We start from the raw sequence: 27174 nt of genomic DNA, 5'->3' as shown, positions 1-27174 counted from the left end.
GGGTAGAATTCAGGGGAGACAGCACCAAGGTGGGGGGCAGGAAGGGGTTCCAACGTTGTAAGGGGTCCAGAGGGGGGAAGGAGTCCAGAGGGGGAAAGGAGTCCGGAGGGGGGAAGGAGTCCGGATGGGGAAAGGAGTCCGGAGGGGGGAAGGAGTCCGGATGGGGAAAGGAGTCCGGAGGGGGGAAGGAGTCCGGATGGGGAAAGGAGTCCGGAGGGGGGAAGGAGTCCGGAGGGGGGAAGGAGTCCGGAGGGGGGAAGGAGTCCGGATGGGGAAAGGAGTCCGGAGGGGGGAAAGAGTCCAGAGAGGGGAAGGGGTTCCAAGTTGGGGGGGGAGGGGGTTCCAAGGGGGGAAAGTGGTCTGGAAGGGGGGATGTCCAGGTGAACGTGCAAGGGAGGGCTCTGAAGAGTCCATGACTGCCCCCGGGGAGGGAACTGAGGGTGGGCATGGAACGAGGGCATGGTGAGAGTGACCGAGGGCAGAGTGAGGCAGTTGGGTGGGAGGGTGAGGGTTCGATGGTAGCGGTGGAAGGGACAGCGAGGGTGGTTGTTGGGGACTTGAACACCGACATGGACCCTGGGAATGGGAAGGAGGAGGTCGGGGAGGTGAATGTGGTTGGGGGTGGGATTTTCGGGAAGGAAGGGAATGTGCACATTCACCTGGACATCCCCGAAGGAAAAGGGTTATGGCTGGTAGGTCACATAGGGGAGGTGGAAGGTGATGCCAGAGGGTCAACAGTGATGGGGGAAAGGAAATGGGTGGCTGGGGGAGGGGAAAAGACGGCGGAGTGCAGAAAAAAGCGAATGCAGACCATGCTGTCCAAATCGAAAGTGAAATGAGAGTCGTGCTGGGCGAGATCAGGTGCTGCATGGGAGTGTGGTCAGTGGGTGGACGGAGATACAGGTCACTCAGATGGACACTGAAAGCGACCCCCAGCCGGCAGCAGTGAAAATGCTCAGGACATTGAGGTGAGTGTGATATGTGAAGGATCCATGTGAGTGGGAGAGTGATTGCACGAGGCTCTGAAAGACCCTGCCTCACACACACTTCTCCCTCCAGAATCACTCATTGACCAGCTGCTCCCTCTGCGGTGACAGAGGATGAGGTTGAGGGGGTCACAGGGAAAGGGGACTCAGAGGGAGAGGACAGTCTCTGAGATTCCTGAGTGGGTGACCCAGGGGTGTCCAGCTGCTGCTTCTCCTCCCTTCGGGTGCCCAGGGTCCCCGGCCTAACTCCTTGAGGGGAAGGAGCACCTGGAGGGATGTCGAGGTGCCCTGTTTCCCTCCCTCGGTGCCACTGCAGGAACTCACCCATGCCTCCCGCGATGCAGTGCAGGTCTGCACACATCTCCTCATTCTGCTGGACCAGGGTCTCCATGGCGTCCACCATCCTCCCCACGGAGACCTCCATACCCGCACATGTGGGCATCACATCATCAGAAAGCAGGCGGACACACTCCTCTGACTCACGAGCCACTCTGCTGAGGGCTTCCAACAGCTCTGTGTGATGTTCCCCCACCTCCTGCTGACTCTCCAGGATGAGTTGGAAAGACAAATCCAGAGGTTCATCATCTGACTCGGACCTCACAGATGCCTCTTCCCCAGCAGTCCCTCCGAGTGCCGGGGAGCTCGGCTAAACCTGCCTCCTCCTGCTGCGGACACGTGTCCGTGTGGTGACCACCAGATTGTGAACCCGAGCCTGCTCTAGATCTAGATTCCACCGAGGTGTGTGTCTCTGCGCTGGTGCAGGGCGTGGGTAAGCGCTGTGATGGGTCTTCCAGGCTGCTTATTCCCAGCTCTTCAATGGAGGAGGTGCCTCTTGGCTGGAGGTGAGGATGTGGATGGAGCTGAGGGACTGTCTGGCTGAGGGTGTCGGTCACTTGGCAGAGCTCCCTGTGAACCAGAGTAGAGAGAATTAGTGCCTGGCAGCAGAGTCAGAAGCAGGAGAGAGAGAGAGAGCACTCACATTTGCATTGAGAGAGGGTTGATGTGGTGCAGGATCCTCTTGAGGGTGTTCACCACCAACCTCACTGTCACCGCAGGGAGGGTCCACATCCTCACCAGTCAGCGCGATAGCTCCTCAAAGTGAGTGAGGGGCCTAATGTGGGCCACTCCACGCCCGGTCAGGAACGTCTTCCTGCTGATGTGAGCAGGATTCTCCTACATGGAAACAGATGGAGAGAGTGTGAGCAGGACACATGGCACTGAGTGGAATGTTTGTGTGGTGAGCGGAGCCATGGACAGGATGAGGACATGAGCTCGAGAGGATATGAGCCTGATGGAGATGTGAGGGTGTGTGTGAGAGTTAGTGGTGTTCTCCCTTGCGGTGTGAGATCCCTGTGGATGTGTGATGGGTTTGAGAGTGTGTGAGTTGAGAGGATGAGAAGAGTGAGTTACCCTGGTGGTACAGATGGGACCATTCATCCTGTAGCGGCACTGGGTGTCTGTCCTCTTTGGCAGGGCGTTGGCGCTGACCATCACTACCACCAGCTCTCATGCTGGATTGGTGATACAGCTGCCCCTCCCGCAGCCAGAGCAGGGGTAGAGGATATACTGCCGGGCCTCCACGGCCGTCAAAAGGCACTCGAGGGATGCATCACTGAAGCAGAGGGCTGCAGTCTCTTTGCTTTTTGGTGCCATTTTGTCTTCTGTGCAGCAGCTGTGGGCTGGAAGCAGTGAGAGGTGTGCGCACGGCTGCACTTTAAACATGGCGCCTGGTGTGATGAAGTGGTGAGGTGATGGCGTGGCGGGCGAATGAGGGTACCCCTGCCATCGAAACACCGTGTTTCATGGGAATACATAATTAACGCTGCGCGATTGGGGTGATGTGGCGTGAGAAGCTGCAGGGAAAACATCAATTTACCTGCCCACTACCACACTTAGTGCAAATTTGGGATGATTCCGCCCTATGATTCTGGGAGAAAGAGAAGTTATAGGAGGAGAGGGGAGAGATAGAGAGGAAAAAAAGGAGAATTCCTGAAGAAGGCAAGGAACAGAAAAAGAGTTGGTCAAGAAGGAGATAATGGGATAGGGAGGAGAGAGGATTGCGTTAGTGGATGGGGAATAAGAAATGAGGAGAGAGAGGTGGAAGAAAGGTACAGAAGTAAAGAAGGAGCTAGAAAGAAATGGAAGAATGGGAAGGATGGAAGGATGAAAAGGGCAGAAGAGAAGGCAATGACATTAAAAGGGAAGGAAAGAGAGAAAGAAGAGAGAAACCAATGAGAAATGAAGATGGAGGAGAGAGAGAAAGAGAGAGAGAAGGCTAGGGGGGAAGATAAAAAAGCTAGTTAAGTGTAGACAATCATTTCCAAACTTACCATATTGTTATTTTGTGGACCATGAGAGGCTGAGACTTTTTGGTAGGTTTGACCAGTTGTTAAATATTTTGCTTATAATTAATGCCAGTGATGATATATTGACTGAGTGAGCTACAAATACTGCTTTAAAAAATAAACTACAATTTTGTTTCAACAATTAGATATACCCTCAAGTTTAGAAAAATAATCCATGCACATGTCGCAGTGACACTGTTAATCAGAAATACAATCGGTTAAAGGGGAAGACTGACTCAAGACGTAACTACAAAGTGTGCTAAAGGAAATAAAAGCTTCTTATTTCCTTTGCTGGCCCAGCTAAGCAGAAGTTCTGTGACACGGGGAACTCCAAACGGCAAAATACATCAGTGATGTTCATAGCGAGGAGAAACACTTTGCACTCATGAGATGTATGTAGCTTGAAATGTGACTCATACTTAAGAAAATTCAATGTACGCTAAAGAAAATGAAAGAACTTTAGAGGTTAGTAAAATAAAAATTGTCCACTGTGTACTTGGAGAAGCTGATTAGTGTAAAAACTCTATCAGTTGCTTGTTGATGCAGCTTTGTGGTGTTAAAGTGCACAGGACTGTGCACTGAAAGACAGGATGTCTATATTTTCCTGTGTTTACCCACATGTTGAGTTTACAATTTTGGTTATGATACTGGCATTTGACGAGAATAAGAGGTAAAATAGGAGACATAGCAGCCTGGTCTACTTCATTTTGTATCTCACAATTTAGCTATACAGTGCCAATGATGTGAAAATCGGTTGGATTTGATAGAGTCAGGAGCAAGTAGAATGTCCCTAAAAATCAGACAAGAAGGGTATGTGGGATTGGACTGGAGTCACCAAGAATCTATAATCACAGTTTGTGTCTGTCCGGACTGTTATGATTGGTCACTTTAAGGGGGGCACCTGTTGGTGGGTTGACTTGATGGGTGTGGCCTGCTGTTCACAGAGGTTTGCAGGGTGAGGTGAGGATTGGAGCAGGTGACACACATGCTGCTGCCAAAAGTTGGGGTGTCATTCTCTCGAAGAAAAGATGGAGTTTGAGCTAAATTTTCGGGTCCAGTGCGCCGTGGGAGTCATCGCAGGTGGGATGTAAAATTTAAAGGAACAGCAAACGGTCCGTTGACTTCGGGCCGGTCCTGTGGCAGACTGGACCGGAAAATCCCGCTGTCTGTGTGTGTGTGTGTGTGTGCAATGGTGAAGGTGCTCCCTGACAATTATGGAGGCCATGTTCATTTAAAGCTGGGGGTGTGAGGGGAACAGCAAGGAGCACCAGGATTCATCCTTTTCCTCTCATCTCTCTCCGGTGGTGTGAATGTGGCAGTGTACAGGCGATTAGTATATGTGAGCATTACCTCGAATCACCTCAGCAACGAATGCCAGCTCGGTCAGTAGCCTCACACTGGTCACAACCAGCAGTCAGGGTTACAGAGGGGCTGACACAGGAAGGTACCCCATGCCCCACCGTTACGATACAGGTTCAAGCTGAGGTCCTGTCCCACTTTGTGAGTCAGCGCTGCCTTGTGTTTGGTTCAGGCATAACCAATCCCAATCCTATTGAATTTCAATGAGATGATTTTCAAAATGTCAGCCCTGGAACTACTGCTTGCAGGGGGTGGGGGTGAATATGAAAATGTCGTGGGATGTGTTAGCATGAGATGAAGGGCATGGCATGGGGTGGGTGGTTTGGGAAGCATGGCATGGCATGGGATGGAGAAGGAGGGGTTGGACTGAGAGGGATGGCATGATACATATTTGAAACTATTTATTTTTCTAAAGCTATTCTTTGTGCTAAAATTAAAGATTCACTAGATTTGAATGAGAATATTTTAGAAAAGCTGTCAGTGAACTAAAATAGTATATTAGCTTTGATTCTATCTTCAAAAATGAAAGCAGAGGGGAGGCAGTGATGTTTTGGTCTTGTCACTGGACTAGTATTCTAGAGACCCAGGGTAATGTTCTGGGGATCTGAGTTTGGTGGAATTTAAATTCAATAGAAATCTGGAATTAAAAGCCTAATGGTGACCACGAAACCATTGTCAATTGTTGTAAAAACCCATCTGGTTCACTTTAGGGAAGGAAATCTTACCTGGTCTGGTCTACATTGACTCCAGAGCCACAGCAACGTGGTTGTGTCTTAAATGGCCTAACAAGGCCACTCAGTTGTATCAAACCTCTACAAAGTCTGTAAGGAATGAAACCAGACAGACCACCCGGCATCGACTTAGGCACTGGAAACGACAACGGCAAATTCAGCCCTGTCGACCCTGCAAAGTCCTCCTTATTTACACCTTGAGGGCTGGTGCCAAAATTGGGAGAGTGTCTCCCAGACTAGTCAGCAACAGCCTGACATAGTCATGCTAATGGAATCATACCTTACAGATAGTGTCCCAGACACCACCATCATCCACTCCAGGTATGTCCTGTCCCACTGGCAGGACAGACCCAGCAGAAGTGGTGGCACAGTGGTATACAGTCGGGAGGCAGTTACCCTGGGAGTCCAAAACATCAGCTCTGGACCCCATGAAGTCTCATGGAACCAGGTCAAACATGGGCAAGGAAACGTCCCGCTGATTACCAGGTACTGCCCACCACCCCCTCAGCTTATGAATCAGAACCCTCCATATTGAACACCATTTGGAGGAAGCACTGAGATAGGAAATGGTGCAGAATGTACTCTGGGTGGGGGACTTCAATGTCCATCACCAAGAGTGACTCGGTAGCACCACTACTGACCGAGCTGGCCGAGTCCTAAAGGACATAACTGTTAGACTGGGTCTGCGGCAGGTGGTGAGGGAAACAACAAGAGGGAAAAACATACTTGACCTCATCCTCACCAACCTGTCTATGGCAGTACTGCAGATGCATCTGTCTGTGACAGTACTGGTAGGAGTGACCAACGCACAGTCCTTGTGAAGCTGAAGTCCTGTCTTCACATTGAGGATACTCTCCATCATGTTGTGTGGCACTACCACCCGGCTAAATGGGATAGATTTCAAACAGATCTAGAAACTCAAAACTGGGCATCCATGAGGCGCTGTGGACCATCAGCAGCAGCAGAATTGTACTCAAACACAATCTGTAACCTCATGGCCCGGCATATACCCCACTCTACCATTACCATCAAACCAGGGAATCAACCCTGGTTCAATGAAGAGTGCAGGAGGGCATGCCAGGAGCAGCACCAGACATACCTAAAAATGAGGTGTCAACCTGGTGAAGCTACAACACAGGACTAGCATGACAAACAGACTAAGCAGCAAGTGATAGACAGAGCTAAGTGATCCCACTACCAATGGATCAGATCTAAGTTCTGCAGTCTTGCTACATCCAGTGGTAAATGGTGATGGACAATTAAACAACTCACTGGAGGAGGAGACTCCACAAATATCCCCATCCTCAATGATGGAGGAGCCCAGCACATCAGTGCAAAAGATAAGGCTGAAGCATTTGCTACAATCTTCAGCCAGAAGTCCTGAGTCTCGGCCTCCTCCAGAGGTCCCCAGCATCACAGATGCCAGTCTTCAGCCAATTCGATTCACTCCACGTGATATCAAGAAACGGCTGAAGGCACTGGATACTATAAAGGCTATGGGCCCTGCCAATATTCCGGCAATAGCACTGAAGACTTGTGCTCCAGAATTTGCCACACCCCTAGTTATGCTGTTCCAGTGCAGCTACAACACTGGCATCTATGGATGGAAAATTGCCCAGGTATGTCCTGTACACAAAAAGCAGAACAAATTCAACCTGGCCAATTACCGCCCCATCAGTATATTCTCCATCATCAGTAAAGCAATGGAAGGGGTCATCAACAGTGCTATCAAGAGGCACTTGCTTAACAATAACCTGCTCACTGATGCCCAGTTTGGGTTCTGCCAGGGCCACTCAGCTCCTGACCTCATTACAGCCTTGGTTCAAACATGGACAAAAAACCTGAACTCCCGAGGTGACGTGAGAGTGGCTGCCCTAGACACCAAGGCAGCATTTGACTGAGTGTGGCATCAACGAGCCCTAGCAAAACTGGAGTCAATGGGAATCAGGGGGAGAATACTGCACTGTTTCGAGTCATACCTAGCACAAAGGAAGATGGGTGTTGTTGTTGGATGTCAATCATCTCAGCTCCAGGACATCACTGCAGGAGTTCCTCAGGGTAGTGTCCTCGGCCCAACCATCTTCAGCTGCTTCATCAATGACCTTCCTTCCATCAGTAGGTCAGAAGTGGGGATGTTCGCTGATGATTGCACATGTTCAGCACCATTCGCGACTCCTCAGATACTGAAGCAGTCCATGTCCAAATGCAGCAAGACCTGCACAATATCCAGGCTTGGGCTGACAAGTGGTAAGTAACATTCACACCACACAAGTGTCAGACAATGACCATCTCCAACAAGAGAGATTCTATCCATCGCCCCTTGATGTTCAATGGCATTACCAGCACTGAATCCTCCACTATCAACATCCTGGGGGTTATCATTGACCAGAAACTGAACTGGACTAGCCATATAAATACTGTGCCTACAAGAGCAGGTCAGAGGCTAGGAATCCTGCGACAATAACTCACTTCCTGACTCCCCAAAGCCTGTCCACCATCTACAAGGCACAAGTCAGGAGTGTGATGGAACACCCTGCACTTGCCTGAACAAGTGCAGCTCCAACAACATTGAAGAAACTGGACACCATCCAGGGCAAAGCAGCCCGCTTGATTGGCATCAGATCCACAAACATTCACTCCGTCCGCCACCGATGAACAGTAGCAACAGTGTGTACCACTTACAAGATGCACTGCAGGAACTCACCAAGCATCCTTAGACAGCACCTTCCAAACCCTTGACCACTGCCATCTAGAAGGACAAGAGCAGTAAACGCATGGGAACTCCACCACCTGGAAGTTCCCCTCCAAGCCACTCACCACCCTGACTTGGAAATATATCATCGTTCCTTCATTGTCACTGGGTCAAAATCCTAGAACTCTCTCTCCTAACAGCACAGTGTTTCTGCTTACAGCACACAGAGTGAAGCAGTTCAAGAAGGCAGCTCACCATCTCCTTCTCAAGGGCCGTTAGGGGTGGACAATAAATGTTGGCCTAGCCAGCGACACCCACATCCCATGAAGGAATTTTAAACAATGATACGTCCAGAGTTTCGACATAGTCTAGCTGCAATGGGCAAGCTATCGTACAAACTTAGACTCAAGGTCGAAGCAGGTATCATGGGCAAAATATTTACCTTGGTGGGTGGGCGCGCTCCCAACCCGCTCGAGTGTAAAATGACGCACATTCATGTCGGGCGAGCATCCCGACATCAACACGCAGTCACGCGATATTTCAGTTGGCGGACAAGCGCGGGAATTGGCAGCTCACCTGTCGACAATTAAAAGGCCTGTTAAGGCCATTAAAGTTTTAATTAACTTCCATTATTCCCCTGTCTGTCCAGCCTTACAGCTGGTGGGCAGGCAAAAGGCCAAGCAATTTTTAGGAAACTTCATCCACAGACGGGATGAGGTTTCCAAAAGCAAATAAAAATAAAATTAACATTTTTAAATTGAATTAATAACATGTCCCTGTTCATGTGACAGAGTCACATGAGGGGAGATGTTTTATAACATTTTTTGAGCCCTTAATTTATTTTTCTGAAAGCTCATCATGTCCCTGAGGCCGTTCTGTGCCTGAGGGATATTTGCCGGCGCTCACTCGCACGTATGCATGAGGTGCATGCTCGCACTACCCCCTGCCACACAGGCAGCGCCGAGTGGGCCTTAACTGGCCGTCAGCGTCAAATTGCAGCCCAGCCCCACTCGCAGGTGGCAGTCGGCTTCCCAGCTGTGCCCCCACAACAAGGGCTGAATTCTGCCCCATGATTCTATGGGCAGAATTTTCCTGTAGGCGATTTGGGGGCGGGGCCCACTCGCCGATGCGGAAATGACGCGGGATGATGTCAGGGGGAACTTCCGATGTCAACCCGCACATTTAAATATTCAGGAAGGCGGGCGGACAGTGAGATCGGCTGTGGGCCAGCCAACCTGTCATTGGCCAAGTGAGGCCATTGACAGGGTAGTTAAACCAATTAAAGACCTGCCCGTCCTACCTTAAGGCTGGTGGGTCGGCCAGGAGCCCCGGCGGGGAATAGAAAAAACATGAAACCTCATCCAGCGGCGGGACCAGGTTTCATGTCTGTTTTAAAAAACTTTAATAAAGTTTCTGTGATATTTATTAACATGTCCCATCTCGTGTGACATTGTCACATGGGGGAGACATGTTAATAATTTTTTTATTTTTCTATTTTTAAAGTTTCAAACATTGTCAGCGATCTCCCTGAGTCAGCACTTAGTCTCAGGGAGCAGTGCGCACTCTGACAGTTGGGGAATACCTCTCCCCGGAAAAGGAAGCGCATAGCACATCACATCGGGCAGGCCGCTGGATGGGCCTTAATTGGCCCGCCCACTCAAAATGGCGGCGGGACCTGTTTCGGCGGCGGTGATCGGCTGCCCACCCGCCACCGAGCCGGTGGGGCCCACTCGCCAACCGAGGGCAAAATCCTGCCCTATGAAACTAGAATCCTAAATGAGGATTTTGTGATGGACCAAAATTGGCAATTTTCTTCAATGGTACAGTGTTTATTTGTTGAATAATATTGAGCCATCAGATGGAAACCTACCTTTACAACACAAAAGAAAATACAGTCCGCTTTGACTTTCACATTCTATGACTATAAGCAAGTCATATGGCCAGATACTTGACAAAATTAACATTTATATTTCTTGGCTTGCTTTTACATGTGGACTGCTTTATGTAGCTTTTTCCAGAGTAGGATGTTTTGATTCTGTTAACATCTTTGGTGAACAAATAACCAGAAATCCCGTATTTAAAGAAGTAATGTTGCAATAAAGATACTAAATTGACCACAAATATTTTGAGTTTTGGCAAGTTAAAGACTAATTCCCAGCACACTGCTGCAAGCAACTTGGGGAAAAAATCAGTAGGGCAGGGGGGGCATTGTAGGGGTTGTGGGGGTTGAAATAAATTGTGTGTTTTGTTTTGAGTGTTGGTTATAGTTCTGTAGGTCTCAAGAATTCCTTGCAGTCATACGTAGGTCAACTCTTCATTGACTCTTAGAACTATTTACAAATATACAGTAAAGGGTACAAGCTCGGAGCTGTCTCCATGCTTGCTAACGCACACGGCTCTGTCCAACACTCCACTGACCCTGGGTGTGGGTCATGTGCTCTCTTATCACTATCTGGTGGTACTGTACTCAGTGCCACATTAGCCCTATATGTGGCAGACCCTTATACATGTGTATACAATTTTATTTGAACAATTTAATTTGTTAGTTGTCAAAATATTGGGGGTGCAGAATAGGCAGTTGAAAAATTAAGAGTCACCCAATCTGCTGAAGAAGAGTATTATTTTTCAAATTGGCAAGTGTGGCAAGGCAGTATACCATGAGGCTGGACATGTCAGGTGGCCAATATTGGGAGCTTGGCAACGGGAGGTTATTGAAACCTCCTGGAACATGTCCAACCAGAATTGGTAAATTTTACGGAAGTGCAAGTCTGTTGGAAAATTCAAATGTCAATGTGTTTTACCCCTATTTTAGATTAGCAAAATCTAGAAACTATGGTATAAAAAATGCTTACAATTAAATAGATTGCATTTTAAATGCAAAAGTTCAACATTTGCTGGAAAAGTTTGTCTCTTGGCTACCCATTCATTTTCTGCCTTTAAAAGTTGCATTGGCTCTGAGTGTATTTTCCCAATACCAGTGAAGTGAAGTTTTGCGAGAAGGCTCACATATCTGTTGTACCGAGGTTTCGATTATGTTTTGAGGCTGGTTGTATTTATTTGTCCATGGGATGTGGGTGCCACTGGCTGGGCCATCCCTAATTGCCCTTGTTCAGGTGGCATTTTAAGAGTCAGCACATTGCTGTTGGTCTGGAGTTGCGTGTAGGCCAAACCAGGTAAAACAGATTCTCTAAAGGAAATTGGGTTTTTATACCAATCGACAATGGTTTCATCTCAATTTTTATTGAATTCAAATTTCATCCCCAGGGCATTATCCTGGGGTCTCTGGAATACCAGCCTAGTAACAATACGCTGGTACCACCTCCCCTGATGAGGAAGTTAGTAATTTGATTACTAAGGTGGGGCTGTGGGTAGGGGAGAGAAGGATGAAGGACTCTCCACTCATGTCTCCATTCTCACCAATTGTGGGGAGGGGAAGGGAACCTTTTTCCCTTCTGGAAAGTACCACCATCCTCCTGGAGATGGCGCCTGGGAGTAGGAGGCCGCCTGGGAAGCAGGTTGGGAATGGCACCGCCCCCTGCCGGCCGGGAGGAGGAGGAGGAGGAGGCGCGGTGGACGAGGAGCGAGCCCGCCCCCTGCCGGCTGGGAGGAGCAGGCGGCGATGGTCCTCCAGAGCCGACCCAGTGCGAGCTGGGAAGATACGCCCAAGATGGCGGCAGGATTGAAAAGTTGGTGAGGGCGGTGGGCGCTGTGAGCGGGTCGGTGAGGGGAGGAGCCGCCGGGCGGCCGGGCCGGGTCGGGCCGCGGATTCACCGTCACTAGGCGCCGCCAGCTGGGATGTTGCTGCAGTAATGTCAGTGTGGGCGGGAGGCGGGGGTTGTGTCGCTGCCATCGTCACCCCGGGTGTGAGGAGTTGTCGCTGGTGTTTCGGGTAGAAATGGAGGATGATGTGAAGAAAGGTAAAAAGGTGAGTGTCTGAGGGCGGGGCGGGGGCGGGTGGTCGGAGGGGGAGCTCAGCGGGAAATACCCCCCCCCCCCCCCCCCCGGGTAACCATGGCTCCGGCTGGGGGTAAGTTTCTCATCGTCCCGGGGACATCACCCTGATTGGGGCCGAATGGCCGGGGCTGGGGGCCGGGACAGTCTGGTGTCTGTTGGGGGGGGGGGGCACAGTGTGAGGGGGTCGGTCTGGGGGGAGGGGGGGTCAGTCTGGGGGGGGAGAGGGGGTCAGTCTGGGGGGGAGGGGGGGTCAGTCTGGGGGGAGGGGGGGGTCAGTCTGGGGGGAGGGGGGGTCAGTCTGGGGGGAGGGGGGGTCAGTCTGGGGGGGAGAGGGGGTCAGTCTGGGGGGGAGGGGGGTTAGTCTGGGGGGAGGGGGGGGTTAGTCTGGGGGGAGGGGGGTCGGTCTGGGGGGAGGGGGGTCGGTCTGGGGGGAGGGGGGTCGGTCTGGGGGGAGGGGGGGGTTAGTCTGGGGGGAGGGGGGTCGGTCTGGGGGGAGGGGGGTCGGTCTGGGGGGAGGGGGGGGTTAGTCTGGGGGGAGGGGGGGGTTAGTCTGGGGGGAGGGGGTGTCGGTCTGGGGGGAGGGGGGTTAGTCTGGGGGGAGGGGGGTCGGTCTGGGGGGAGGGGGGGGTTAGTCTGGGGGAGGGGGGTCGGTCTGGGGGGAGGGGGGTTAGTCTGGGGGGAGGGGGGGTTAGTCTGGGGGGAGGGGGGGTTAGTCTGGGGGGAGGGGGGTTAGTCACTGGGGGGGGGGTCAGTCACTGGGGGGGGGTGAAGGGCGGGCGATGGTTTTACAACAAGTAAAAGAAAATGTAAACCGGCTTTTCAGAATTTGCCGTTTGACCAACAAATCCAACAACATGTTAACACTGGGGGGGGGGGGTGAGTGTGTGTCTGTGTGTGTGTGGGGGGGGGGGGAGTGTGTGTGTGGGGGGGGGGGAGTGTGTGTGTGGGGGGGGGGGAGTGTGTGTGTGGGGGGGGGGAGTGTGTGTGTGGGGGGGGGGAGTGTGTGTGTGGGGGGGGGGAGTGTGTGTGTGGGGGGGGGGAGTGTGTGTCTGTGTGTGTGGGGGGGGGTGTCTGTGTGTGTGGGGGGGGGAGTGTGTGTGTGTGTGTGGGGGGGGGAGTGTGTGTGTGGGGGGGGGAGTGTGTGTGTGGGGGGGGGTGTCTGTGTGTGTGGGGGGGGAGTGTGTGTGTGTGTGGGGGGGGGGAGTGTGTGTGTGGGGGGGGGTGAGTGTGTGTGTGTGTGTGTGGGGGGGGGTGTCTGTGTGTGTGGGGGGGGGAGTGTGTGTGTGTGTGTGGGGGGGGGAGTGTGTGTGTGGGGGGGGGTGAGTGTGTGTCTGTGTGTGTGGGGGGGGTGTCTGTGTGTGTGGGGGGGGGAGTGTGTGTGTGTGTGTGGGGGGGGGAGTGTGTGTGTGTGGGGGGGGGAGTGTGTGTGTGGGGGGGGGGTGAGTGTGTGTCTGTGTGTGTGGGGGGGGGCTGTCTGTGTGTGTGGGGGGGGGAGTGTGTGTGTGTGTGTGGGGGGGGGAGTGTGTGTGTGTGGGGGGGGGTGAGTGTGTGTCTGTGTGTGTGGGGGGGGGTGTCTGGGTGTGTGTGGGGGGGGGTGAGTGTGTGTGTGTGTGTGTGTGGGGGGGGTGTGTCTGTGTGTGTGGGGGGGGTGAGTGTGTGTCTGTGTGTGTGGGGGGGGTGAGTGTGTGTCTGTGTGTGTGGGGGGGGGTGAGTGTGTGTCTGTGTGTGGGGGGGGTGAGTGTGTGTGTGTGTGTGGGGGGGGTGAGTGTGTGTGTGTGGGGGGGGGTGAGTGTGTGTCTGTGTGTGTGGGGGGGGTGAGTGTGTGTCTGTGTGTGGGGGGGGGGAGTGTGTGTGTGGGGGGGGGTGAGTGTGTGTGTGGTGTGGGGGGGGGGTGAGTGTGTGTGTGTGTGTGTGTGGGGGGGGTGAGTGTGTGTGTGTGTGTGTGTGTGGGGGGGGTGTGTCGTGTGTGTGGGGGGGGGAGTGTGTGTCTGTGTGTGTGGGGGGGGTGAGTGTGTGTCTGGTGTGTGGGGGGGGGTGAGTGTGTGTGTGTGTGGGGGGGGGTGAGTGTGTGTCTGTGTGTGTGGGGGGGGTGAGTGTGTGTCTGTGTGTGGGGGGGGGAGTGTGTGTGTGGGGGGGGGTGAGTTGTGTGTGTGTGTGTGGTGGGGGGGGTGTGTCTGTGTGTGTGGGGGGGGGAGTGTGTGTCTGTGTGTGTGGGGGGGGTGAGTGTGTGTCTGTGTGTGTGGGGGGGGTGAGTGTGTGTCTGTATGTGTGGGGGGGGGTGTGTCTGTGTGTGTGGGGGGGGTGAGTGTGTGTCTGTGTGTGTGGGGGGGGTGAGTGTGTGTGTGTGTGGGGGGGGGTGAGTGTGTGTCTGTGTGTGTGGGGGGGGTGAGTGTGTGTCTGTGTGTGTGGGGGGGGTGAGTGTGTGTCTGTGTGTGTGGGGGGGGTGTGTCTGTGTGTGTGGGGGGGTGAGTGTGTGTCTGTGTGTGTGGGGGGGGTGTGTCTGTGTGTGTGGGGGGGTGAGTGTGTGTCTGTGTGTGTGGGGGGGGTGAGTGTGTGTCTGTGTGTGGGGGGGGGTGAGTTTGTGTCTGTGTGTGTGGGGGGGGTGAGTGTGTGTCTGTGTGTGTGGGGGGGGGAGTGTGTGTCTGTGTGTGTGGGGGGGGGTGAGTGTGTGTGTGTGGGGGGGGGTGAGTGTGTGTGTGTGTGGGGGGGGGTGAGTGTGTGTCTGTGTGTGTGGGGGGGGTGAGTGTGTGTCTGTGTGTGGGGGGGGGTGAGTGTGTGTCTGTGTGTGGGGGGGGTGAGTGTGTGTGTGTGTGGGGGGGGTGAGTGTGTGTGTGTGTGGGGGGGGGGGGTGGGGGGTTGGGGGGTGTTTGTCTGGGTTGATGTGTTTGTAATGGGGGTAATTTTGGAGCCGCGCGTTTGAAAAGCAGGAAAGTTGGGTTGAAAAGCAGCAGCAGCCGCGTGTTCCCGGTGCAGTTGTTGGAAGTTGAGATGCGGGCTGAAGGGCGTTTCTGCTGCTACTTTGGGTTGGGCTGTTTTTCAACGGTCACTTTTTTTTTCTAACGTCCGCTGGGAGCTGCAGGCGGAGGCACTTCAGAGACTGAGACCAAACTGTGCGGTGTCTTCTCACCATGTCAACCTCTCCCACCTCTCCCAGCAAATCCTGCTCCATCTCCAATACTTTGCTTTTTTATTTTTATTTGACATCTCCTTCCTTGCCGCCTTAACGGAAAAAGTTGTGGCGCACAAATGTTAAAATAACAGGGGTGCCTTACACGAAAATGTTATGTGCCGAGTGTGTTTTGTTGTTTCATCCAGTTGACAAGGTGGCATTTCAAATTAAAATGAATGCAAGTTTACAGCTTCAAGTATGGAGTTTTTTTTTTCTGCTGTGCAGTTTGATTAAGCAGGTGTCCAAAATCCAGTGACTTTCGGTTTACAAACTTTGATTGAAACTGTTATTTCATAGAACTTGTGTGTCATGCTGCAGCATATGTTTTGTGCAAGGTTTTCGGTGTGCATTTTGGCGAATTTTTAGCATGATACAACATGGAAATGAGCCTTTTGGTCCAACAAATCTCGTTGTCTTCGCATGAGCCAGCTGTAAGAGTTTATTTTTGTTAGCCTCCACTTTAACTTTTGTAATTGTCTTTTAATTTGTACTTTGCTAAGGTCAGCAACACATATTTTATCTATGCGTAACTTTTTCATAATCTCAGGCTTTCAAGTGACTGAATGAAAAATGCTCCAACCTTTCATGTCTGTCTTTGAAGGTGCGATTCCATACTTGGAAAAATTAATCCACACTTTTTTCTCATTGCTTTTATATCCTGTTTATAATTGGGTGCCCCCCCCCCCCCACCTGTGATACAGATACAAAATCGGGGGTTCTATGGAAGATCATCAACCTGAAACATTAACTCTGATTCTCTTTCTGCAGTTGCTGGCTGATCAGTGTATTTCCACCAACTTCTGTTTTTTTTATTTCAGATTTCCAGCAACTACAATATTTTGCTTTTGTATCAAGGATACTATCTTTTCATCTCAGTTTGCTATTGCTATCTTTAACCTGCATATTTGTGCATCAAGGCCCTTCTGTGCTGACACTTCACTGGCCCTTCCTTCATTTAAAAATATTTCCAATTTCTATTTTTGGGCAAGTGTTTTTCACATTGCAACCAGGAGTTGCAAACTTGGAAACCAATGGTACTGGTTTGAATCACTTCATCTTAATTATGTTCAGTTCGCTTAAGAGTTGCAATTGCCAAAGCATCAGTAGTTTATAGAAAAACAATTGCCAAGTTACTTACCATTGAATTTAGATAAATGAGAGATTCTGGTTTTTAAATGCCTTACCCTTGAGTGGTATTTTTAAAAACGTTGCACTCTATGGATGACTGGCTGATGTGTAAGTTTTTAATGCTTTTTTTTGTTCCAACAAATACACACAAAAATAGAAGTCATATCCCCAATAAGTAGTTCTAAACTTAACACAAAATAAGGGGCAAAAATAGTGAAGTTGGACAGTAGCCATAGCCATTATTTTTGACCTTGCTGCCACAGCTTAGTACTAAATGAAGTTAAGTACCAGGTGGTTTTCGACAAGTCTTCTGTAATTTCATGTATGGCGTACAATACCTCTATGGACATTCAGTTCTCCTTGCTGTTAATATTTGTGAACTGCATTTATTGGAGCTATTGTAATTTGTTGGGTTGTTTAATCACATAATTTTATTGTTGAGATGAGGATATGTGCTTTTCAGTTTTTTAGGGATTGGAAATGAGTTCTAACTTGTGTTTTATCCTTTGATATTTCAGTGAGAATTTTAATACTTGGTATGCAATTGTTATAGTCCATCACCAAGAATTGCTCGATAGCACCACTACAGACTGAGCTGGCTGAGCCCCAAAGGACATAGCTGCTAGACTAGGTCTGTGGCAGGTGGTGAGCGAACCAACAGCAGGAAAAAACATACTTGACCTCATCACCACCAACCAGCCTGCTGCAGATGCAACTGTCCATGACCGTATTGGTAGGAGTGACTACCGCACAGTCCTTGTGGAGACGAAGTCCTATCTTTACATTGAGGATACCCTCCATGTTGTGTGGCACTACCACTGTGCTAATTAGGATAGATTTTGAACAGATCTAGCAACACAAGACTGGGCAACCATGAGACGCTGTGGGCCACCAGCAGCAGCAGAATTGTACGCAACCACAATTGGTAACCACTCTACCATTGCCACCAAGCCAGGAGATCAACCTTGGTTCAATGAAGGCAGGAGCAGCACCAGGCATACCTAAAAATGAGGTGTCAACCTGGTGAAAAAACGGCATAAGCCAGTAAGTTATAGCCAGCTAACCGATCCCATCACCAACGGATCGGATCAAAGCTCTGTAGTCCTGCCACATCTAGTCGCGAATGCTGCTGGACAATTAAACAACTCACTGGAGGAGGAGACTCCGTAAATATCCCCATCCTCAATGATGGAGGAGCCCAGCACATCAGTGCAAAAGATAAGGCTGAAGCATTTGCTACAATCTTCAGCCAGAAGTACTGAGTGCATGATCCATCTCGGGCTCCTCCAGAGGTCCCCAGCATCACAGATGCCAGTCTTCAGCCAGTTCAATTTACTCCACGTGATATCAAGAAACTGCTGAAGGCACTGGATACTGCAAAGGCTTTGGGCCCTGACAAAGTTCCAGCAATAGTACTGAAGACTTGTGCTCCAAAATTTTCCGCGCCCTTAGTCAAGCTGTTCCAGTACAGCTACAACATTGATATCTACCTGGCTATGTGGAAAATTGCCCAGGTATGTCCTGCACACTCAAAGCAGGACAACCCAACCAATTATCATCAGTCTACTCATGATCATCAGCAAAATGATGGAAGCGGCCCTCAACAGTGCTATCAAGTAGCACTCGCCCAGTAATAACGCTCAGTTTGGATTCCGGCAGGGTCACTCAGCTCCTGACTTCATTACAGCCTTTGCTCAAACATGGACAAAAGAGCTGAACCCCAGAGGTGAGAGTGACTGCCCTTGACATCAAGGCAGCATTTGACAGAGTGTGGCATCAGGGGAGCTCCAACAAAACTGGAGTCAATGGGAACGGTGGGGTGGGGGAACTCTGGTTGGTGTCATACTTGGCATCAAAGGAAGATGGTTGTGGTTGTTGCAGGTCAATCATCTCAGTTCCAGGACATCACTGCAGGAGTTCCTCAGGGCAGTGTCCTCGGCCCAACCGATTGGGGATTGCACAACCATCAGCGAACATGTTCATCCTTTGCAATTCCTCAGATATTGAAGCAGTCCGTGTCCAGGTCTTGCTGCATTTCGGCTGACGTGACAAGTAACATTCGTGCCATACAAGTGCTAGGCAATGTCCATCTCCAACAAAGGATCTAACCATCACCCCTGACGTTCAATGGCATTACCATTGCTGGATTCCTCCCACTATCAACATCCTGGGAGTCACATTGATCAGTGACTGAACTGGACTAGCTGTATAAACACTGGCTACGAGAGCAGGCCAGAGGCCAGGAATCCTGTGGTGAGTAATTCACCTCCTGACTCCCTGAAGCCTGCTCACCATCTACAAGGCACAAGTCAGGAGTGTGATGGAATACTCTCCATTTGCCTGGATGAGTGCAGCTCCCACAACACTCCAGAAGCTTGACAACATCCAGGATGAAGCAGCCCGCTTGATTGGCACCACATCCACAAACATTCACTCCCTCCACCACCGAAGCATAGTGGCAGCAGTGTGTACCATCTACAAGGTGCACTACAGGAATTCGCCAAACCTCCTTAGACAGCACTTACCAAACCGATGAGTGCTACCATCTAGAAGGACAAGTGTGGCAGACACATGGGAACAACCGTTACCTGGAAGTTTCCCTCCAAGCCACACGCACCCTGACTTGGAAATATATTGCCGTTCAATATACATATTCAATATATATATCTCGTGGGCAATTGGGGATGGGCAATAAATGTTTACCTAGCTGGCCACACCTAATCCCATGAAATGATTAATTTATTTTTTTTAAAAGCCTGTGATTGGAGGAGTTGGAGCAGTTGTTCTGTTTGACGAGTCCAACCCACTTGACTGTCTAATCTTGACATTCTCTGGGAGACTGAGGAGAAAAAGCCGGGGGCGGAAGGAAGAGGTTGGAGGCGGTGGCTGGGAGCAGGTCCAATGGAGCTGCCTGTACAGAGAATGCTTTCAAGGGTAGCAGCCAGTGGATTGAAGGTTTGTTCCAATTTAATTTCCTCGTAATCCTATGGTAGAGTTCCTGAGAATTTGAGTTGATTAGACTCCATTCTGAAAGTATTTTATTCCTCAGAGGTGGTTTAATATCTCGTGTATTTCTATCAAATCTCATAGGTTTTGTTTCTACAAAATAGTCGTCTTCGAATGGGGTTAGTTTTTATTTTCACCTGATGTAGTGAGTTCTTAATGACATTTTAGATATTCCGATGGATCTGGTAATAAATGTATTTTCTAATCTCACCTTAGTTGATTGTACTACAGTGTAATGTTAAGCTACACAGATCACAACGATCCCAAGTTTGATTCTCATTTTATACTAGGGAAGGAGTTGTGCTTTTGTATCCCTTGGCAAGAGAGCGGAGGGAAAAAAAACTGCCACAATTCCTGCCTTGTCACTGCCTAGTAACTCCGAGGTAAGTTTGGGTGTTTAATATCTGGGATTGTTGAGGCTTGCCATTGGGAACTCATGAGAAAAGGAAGATAAGTTAAATCAAGACGGTAAAGACTGGAAGAAGATTGTACTGCCATGTTGTTCCTCTGCATCTTCCCCATCGAGAGAGTGTGACAGTCCAGAGTGTAGCTGCTGCAGATTAGGATGGCTGAAATGTTTGGAATCCCTGGAAACCAAAAACTCACCCTCAACAAAAATGAGCTGGGCAGTTTTTCTCCATGATTTTTTTGGGGGGGTGGTGGTGGTGGCGAGGGAATATTTTGACCCCTGCTCCCCATTTAGTCTTGTCATAACCCATCATACTTTCAAACACACTCTGTACCTAGATTTTACTCTCAACCCTGGAGTGTGATTTGAACCCACAACCCATTGACTTGGGTGGTAATGCTACCACTTTGTCTTGGTTGGCAGAGAGGAGTCTCTGCCAGTGGTTCCATTCTTGATATTTGGGAAGTGCACTAATCTGATTTCACCTGCTGTTAGCTTACCAGTACTTCTGATTTGACAATCAGGTCTAACTGGACCTGAATGTCCTGACCTTGGATGTCTGTAGGACATCTTGTGGCGTGGTTTCTTCTGAAGGGAAGTTGCACAAAGCTCCAGTAGCTTGTGTCCATTTTTGATTTATCTTCTCCAAGCCATGATGTCTGAGACAGGAGGGTCCATACCTCAAGGTTTGTGCCCACTCCAATCCTCATAGTTGCTCTGCACTGATGCACTAGCATTTCATACCAAGGAACACCAGCAAATGGACAGACTGTCATGCCTGTAAGAGTTTGGTTTGACGATTCGCATCAGGAAAACAAATGTCATGGCCCAGGGCATTGCCACGTTGCCAGATTTCTTGACAATGAAGGTTGTTAATTTCACATATCTCGGCTCCACTATCATCAGCAATCTGTCACTTGATGCTGAAATCAACAGTAGTTGCAAAAGCTGCAGCTGTTATATCCAAGCTGAGTAAGAGTAGGAACAATAGCAATCTGACTGAGAGCTTGCTGATGCTGGTTGCTCTGTGGGTTTACAAAGCCTGTGTCCTCTGCACTGCTCAGTAGTGAGGCCTGAAAAACATGATAGGAGAAAAGGCTGAAGAGTTTCCACCTTCGTGGACTCGGATGTATCCTTAGCATCTGTTGGCAGGGTAAGGTCACCAACTCTCAGACCCTGGAGCATGCTCATTGTTAAGCCAACGATGTCGGCGCTGGCTTTCCCATTTTCACCTGATGGATGACGGCCGATACCCAAAGACTTTCTGTACGGTGGGGCCATAGCTGCCTGGGTGTCCATACCTCTGCTACAGGGACACCTGCAAGCAAGATTATGAAGCTAGACGCTGATGTACGAAACTGGGAGACAGTTGCCAACACTGATGACCTCCTGGAGGCTGACTGTGTGGAGGGGCTTTGGAAGAGGTGAGTGTTAGGAATTGAAGACAGTTTAAGCAAGTTATATTTGTATTTGTGGATGTTTTTAGCTTTAAAGTTTAAGTTTGATTTGTATTTCTGTATTTGTGCGTTAAATAAAAGGTTCAGTTTTAGTTCCGCGTTAAAGGTGAAATTTGGGATTTAGTTTCATTTTCAAGGGAGACAGCAGGCCTGAAGCTGTTTGTATACCTGCATTTCTAATGAGTTTTATGACTGAGAAGGTAGCACATGCACAGCCCCCAGTTCGAGTGCAGTTAAAACAGCTGCCAGGGAGACACTTGAGCAGAGGGGAAAATAGCAAACCCCAAACAGCAGTTGAAGCCAGGACTCGAGAGACTGGACACTGGGAGAGGGAGCTGCAGAGTGAGAGCAGATTTCCCTCAAAAACGGAAAGGTCCCAAGGCCAAGGAGTGAAACAGGAACAGCAGAAAGTCCCAAGAAGACCTAGTCCATAGAAGGAAAGGAACCCGGAAAGGGTCCTGTTAAGTGAAGTTAAAAGCAAGGAGCAGAGGAAGGCTCCAAGCTTAAAGGAAGAAAATCTGCAGGAAGCAGATTTAAAGCGAGAGGCCTGAAGGCCTCTAACTTTGCTATGAGCATATGAAGCAGTGGTGTACTTTTGATGGCTGAGTCGGTGAAAGTGTGTGGAAGAAAGCTTGAATGCATGTAGTGACCCAGGGGAGAGGAGCATCGGAAGGAGAGTTCGAAATACTATAGGTGGACCCTTGCGGAAGGCGTCTGAGAGAAAGCATTGGTTTGGGAGAAGATTCCAAAGCGGGCTCTTGGAGAGTGGAGATTGGAAACCCTAGTGTGAAAGACAGAGTTCAGTGAGACTGGTTGGCTCATGGTGGGACAAGCATCTGGGGGGAGTTGGTGAGAGATCCATAGCATCTGGGTGGGGTGACATCTGTCACTTGGTTTGAGTGTGGTGTGTCTGACCACAGGTCGCCTACTGGTTTACATTGTGTACTTTGAACATGAGAGTATAACGTAGGTTTTGTAACCAGTGTTATCTTTACAAATCTGTATATATCCATAAAAACTATAGTTGTGGGTGAAGGAGTATTGTAATATAGTTCATCCTTTCTTGTTTAATAAATGTCTTACACTCTTTTTAAAGTTCATTAGCTGACTTCCGTGACTCTGTTCAGTGGTATTCTCCACATATCTTAAAAAATATATATTCTATGATTTATCAAGCTGTGTTCCATCTTGGGATCAGGCTTGCCAGTAGTGATATCAGTGGTATTGTAACACAAGGAGTAATGGAAAGTTAAGCTGGTCATGAAGAGAGAGGGCCCAGAGAAGAGGCCAGTGAATCATGCACCATCTCAACCCATCGTCTTCCTGGGACTCCGAAGCCACACCAGGCGATGCTTAACGCAGTTGACCAGCGAGGTACAAAACCATCATCTCTCGAGACAGAAGACTAACAGACCTGTGGTTTGCAGTCCAGATTAACCTTGTTGGTGAGGTAGCGGAGATGATCTGAAATGTTCTTCATTTAAATGTCAGGAAGGCTGAAGCCATTGTTTTCAACCCTCCGTGAACTTTGATCCATAGTCATCAATTTCATCTCTATCCCTGGGCCACTCTCCCAGGCTGAACCAGATTGTTTGCAACTTCAGTGTCCTATTTGACACTGAGCTGAACTTGACTCTATAGCTTTTCTGTTACCCAAAAGTGCCTATTCCATCTCTGCTCCAACTTTACCCCATCTACTGCTGAAGCACTTATCCATGCTTTCCAAATTATTCCAGTGCTTTTCTGGCCAACCTCCAATTTTCCCCTCTCCATAAACTTCAGCTCATGCCCGTATCCTAACTGGCATCAAACCCTGTTCATACACTACCTGTGACCACTGACTTTTATTGACTCCTAGTCCACCAATGCACCTTTTAAAATTTTCAGCGGTGTACGCTGATGAAATCGTAGGTTGTCTCACATGCCAGATAAGAATGGAATTAAGGTTGTGGAGGTATTTTGAGGGGATGGGTGCGGGGTGGGGAGAGGGGGGAAGAAATGAATCTACTGAATGTCTGTAAGTTGTGTAAGAGCTGAAACATCTGACTGGTAGAAGGACTGCACGGAGATCAGAACTTAAGTTTCACACAAGGTGGCCATTTGGCCCATTGCTTGTCATTGCTATGCTGCAGAATTTTAAAACTAATCCCACTGCCGTCTGCTCTTCGCATAGCACTATATCCACCCTTGCTCTGGAGATAGGGAAAGTGAATGTTTGAATCTTGTATTAAGACTGAGTTTAAAACATAACCATCTTATAAAACCTGTTTCCTTAATTCAAGATAAAATGGAGTAGTAGAGAGAGACACATGCTCTAGTTCTGCCTGGTGTTAAGCCATGTGACCTGATTTGCCATGGGAACCAGATGCTCTGGTCAATTACTATTGAAACCAAAATGCCAAGATTTAACACCTGAAAATCAAAGACACAAGCAGCTGTCCTTGGTCCGTGCAGGCTTACAGCCTCTGACAGTCAGATGCTGGTAGGTGAAGACCCAGGGAAGCGGTTGCTGTGAGAGCAGAATGATGATGAGAACGGATTCCCCATTTAAAGAGACACCTTGTAGAGATTTAAAGACCAGGCGGTGCCTTGCTGCTGGAAGTTCATTCAGGTATGCTCAGGAGGATTGAGTGAAGAGTGTTCGGGACTCAAGGACTTGGCTTGCCCGGGTATAACAAGGAGAGAGCCTGTTGAAATGCTGGGTGGGGTTTGGGGCTTTAAAATCAGGACTGAATTTCTGCTGAGTCTGGCAAAATGCATAAATGTGGCTTGGGGTTGTAGGTTGCACTGAGCAGGGTTCTTATATTTTTTATTGCCATCTTTTATTCGTTTCTTCAGTTTTGAGTATTAGTTGTCTACAATGTTTAGTTTGTTAACGGTAGAAGTCAAATCTTGTTGTGCGATTCCTTTTAATTGTCACTGGGGAATAGTTGCGTCTTTACAGGGATCCAAACACTTGTAGAAGCAGCTGATTTCTCTAATAAATCTCCTGAGGGGAAGAAACAACTTGGGGCAGTTAGAGGAAAAATAATGGTAGAATGGCTTCTGTCTGTGCCATCTCTCTGCATTAGCAATTTAGCAAAAGCCTTGCAATTTTTCTTTTCACTTTAGGTGCTTGTCCAATCTCCTTTTGCAAGCCACAACTGAATCTGCCTTCACCACCCTTTCAGGCTATACTTTCCAGATCATAATCACTTGCTGTGTTTAAAAAAAAAAAAGTCATGTTACTCCTGGTTCTTTTGCCAATTACCTTTTTAAACCTGTCCTCTGGTTCTTGACCCTCTCGGCACTGGGAACAGTTTCTTTATACCCTGCCTAGATCCCTCATGAATTTGAGCACTTCTATCAAATGTTCTCTCCAAGGAAAACATTCCAGCTTGCCCTGTCTCCACGGAACCATTCTTACTATATTTTTCTGCACCCTCTCTAAAGCCTTCACATCCTAAAGAACGGTACTCCAGTTGAGGCTGAATGTTTTCTGACAGTACATCGTAAACCCCTTGCTTTTGTACTCACTGCCTTTATAAAGCTCAACATTCTGTATACTTTAATTTCTCAAACGGCCCTGCCATTGTATGCATTTACCCTGGGGTCTCCCTGTTCCAAAATGCACCACTTCATATTTGCTGCCTTAAACTGCATCTGCGAGTTTGACCATTTCGTTGGTCTGTACTGTCCTCTTGAAGCCTATCCCTATTCTCCTCCATAGTTGACAATATTTTCAAGTTCCGTCATTTACAAGTTTTGAAATTGTGGCCTACACGATGTCTCAAAATCCTGACTTAACTGATTCCCCAGCAGGGGCTGAGAACTACAACTTGCAGCATGCCTCAGGGATTTTGCACATGCATGGCCTGGGAGTGGGCAGTGCACACGCAATCCAGCGTTTTGTAGTTCTTCAGGCCGAGGACAGGTCCAGTGCATCTGTACAAAAAGAAAATAGTGCCAAAATTGGGACATGTGACTGGGGAGTGGAGCGTCATAATAGAGCAATCCCACGTAGAGTACAGGGAGAGGCCCCAAAAGAGGATTCCTGAGACTGGAGAGGGAACAGGGAGAGTTTCCAGTTAACAACAAAGAGTGAGGAGCAAAGAAATGGGCTCTGAGCAGACAAAAAAGTGGTATGGATGGCAGATTTTAAGAAAATGGGGGCTTGGGAGAAGCCCTGAAGATATAAGAAGACAGAAGGAGGTTGGTAATTCCATGCTGTGGGCCATTGGGTCAAAGATATCCCTTTGGAGCAATGGTGTTCTGTTCAGCACAGCCAAAGAGCTGAAGTTGTTCTGCTTCTGAATTGGTGCCCAAATGCAGAAGGAATCCAGAGGAATGGAGTCCAGGGAGACAAGATTGAAACCCTTCGAGGTGGGCTGTCGTTAAGGCCGCCTGAGTTGGAGTAGGTTTTGGAGAGAATTCAAAGGCAAGGACTGGAATCTCTTTAGAGTGTTTCAATGAGATTGGTTGACTCGAGTGTTTACCTGACACCTGGGTGGATTGTTGAGAAACCCGTGGAATCTGTCTTGGCTGCATCTGCCACTCTATTGCGCAATAATGTGGTGTGTTTGACTACCGGTTGCATGTTGATTCACATGTACCTCCATATTAACCCTGAATGTTAGTATAAGTTTATTTTTGTTCGAAACCTGTGGAATCATGTGATTTTATTGTCATGGCAAGAATCCGGAATCTCATCGCCTTCTTGACGGCAGTTAGGGATGGGTAAAGAATGCTGATCTTGCCAGCAATACTTGAAAGAAGGAAAGGTCAGCCAGAGTTGCTTAAATCCTTGGCTGCAGCTTAATTCTAAATTGTGTTGATTTAATGGGGAAATTGCTATCATGTAAACCGTACTTATGCTTTGTTATAGTACAAAATTCTTTTTGCGTTTCTTTTTATGCAGCTGTGAAAACCTGAGCTACCACCTTTTTCCTCAACTTAAAATGCTGAGAGATTTTGGATTGAATGTCTAAAAGTGGTGAGCTGCAGTATTGGCTGAATTGGCAATGTGTTTTGTGAGTTTGGGGAATCCTAAATTGTCGCTTAAGGTGCATCACTCATATCATCTAATTTCTTTTCTCTCTGCTAAGGCCTTTTTTGTATCTTCTGGAGTAGAGTGGAGACAACTACTGGGTTGTCAGTGTTGTGTGTGCCAGCTGCTTTAGAAATGCAGGGGAGTAAAAATTCCCATCGGAAAGCACTTGCAATTCGTTTCCTGAAGTGTAGCTGAGTTGTAGGCTCTGCTGTAAGACCTGTCTTCCTCTGCTTTCCAAACTTATTTTCCTTTGTATCTATGATCTTCAGTCTTGGGGATGTAATTTGTGTGACAGTGCAATGGATTTACATAATCTATCAAATGATTGAGTGAAATTAGGTGAATTGGCAAATATATCTTAGGCTGCTTGGTGACCACCTTCATTATCCCTAAAACTAGGGTTCAGATCTTCCAAGCAACAGCAATAACTGTCAGATTTCCACTGCCCTCAAATTCCCTCCACTCAACGCTTTTCTACTAGGGTCTTCTGAGCCTGGCTTTCACAGAACTGAACTCCGGAGTGGAGTAGAGTCGGGAAGATGGGGCACGTCCTTATTTACTGCATTAAGTGCCATATGGTGAGTTTAAAGGCCTAGTTTGAATGGGTGAGTAGGCAGGTTGGAGAGGGGAGTAGTCACCCAGACGTTAGATTAGTTTTAATCCGTCTAACGTTTCCTGGGTAACTAACCAGGTAAGACCTATGGAACTGTCTGAAGCCTCTGACTCTAACTTGGTTGGAGACATTCATGGAGGGTGCTAGGAAGCAGGGGAATTGCCCATTGGAAGTTGAAACTTCCTGGGCTATTCCCATGGAGGTCCACGTGTCAGAGTACCGACGTGTATCTTGGGTCATGCATCCAGTCTCTGAGCTGGAGACCGGAAGATTTAACACTAGGATGCGATGAAAAA

The 27174-nt window shown here is 48.9% G+C and overlaps 1 protein-coding gene across 2 annotated transcripts in view; it reads left to right on the top strand.

Moving 5' to 3' along the window:
• The first annotated feature begins 3637 nt into the window (after positions 1-3637).
• Positions 3638-27174, top strand: part of ccm2 (CCM2 scaffold protein) — a 121048-nt gene continuing 97511 nt past the window's right edge. Inside the window, exon 1 of one of the 2 annotated variants that reach the window (XM_078541409.1) lies at positions 3638-3796. In XM_078541409.1, the coding sequence (XP_078397535.1) occupies positions 3764-3796 (33 nt within the window). In that variant the 5' untranslated portion in view covers positions 3638-3763. Of the gene's footprint in view, positions 3797-11763; positions 12039-27174 lie in introns of those variants that run through there. The other variant, XM_078541410.1, reaches the window with a different exon arrangement.

The sequence above is a fragment of the Cetorhinus maximus genome, chromosome 5, assembly GCF_964194155.1.
Source record: "Cetorhinus maximus chromosome 5, sCetMax3.hap1.1, whole genome shotgun sequence".
Taxonomy (NCBI): Eukaryota; Metazoa; Chordata; class Chondrichthyes; order Lamniformes; family Cetorhinidae; genus Cetorhinus; species Cetorhinus maximus.
Note: the sequence above shows the minus strand (reverse complement) of the source record. Positions and strands in the feature narration are given on the sequence as shown.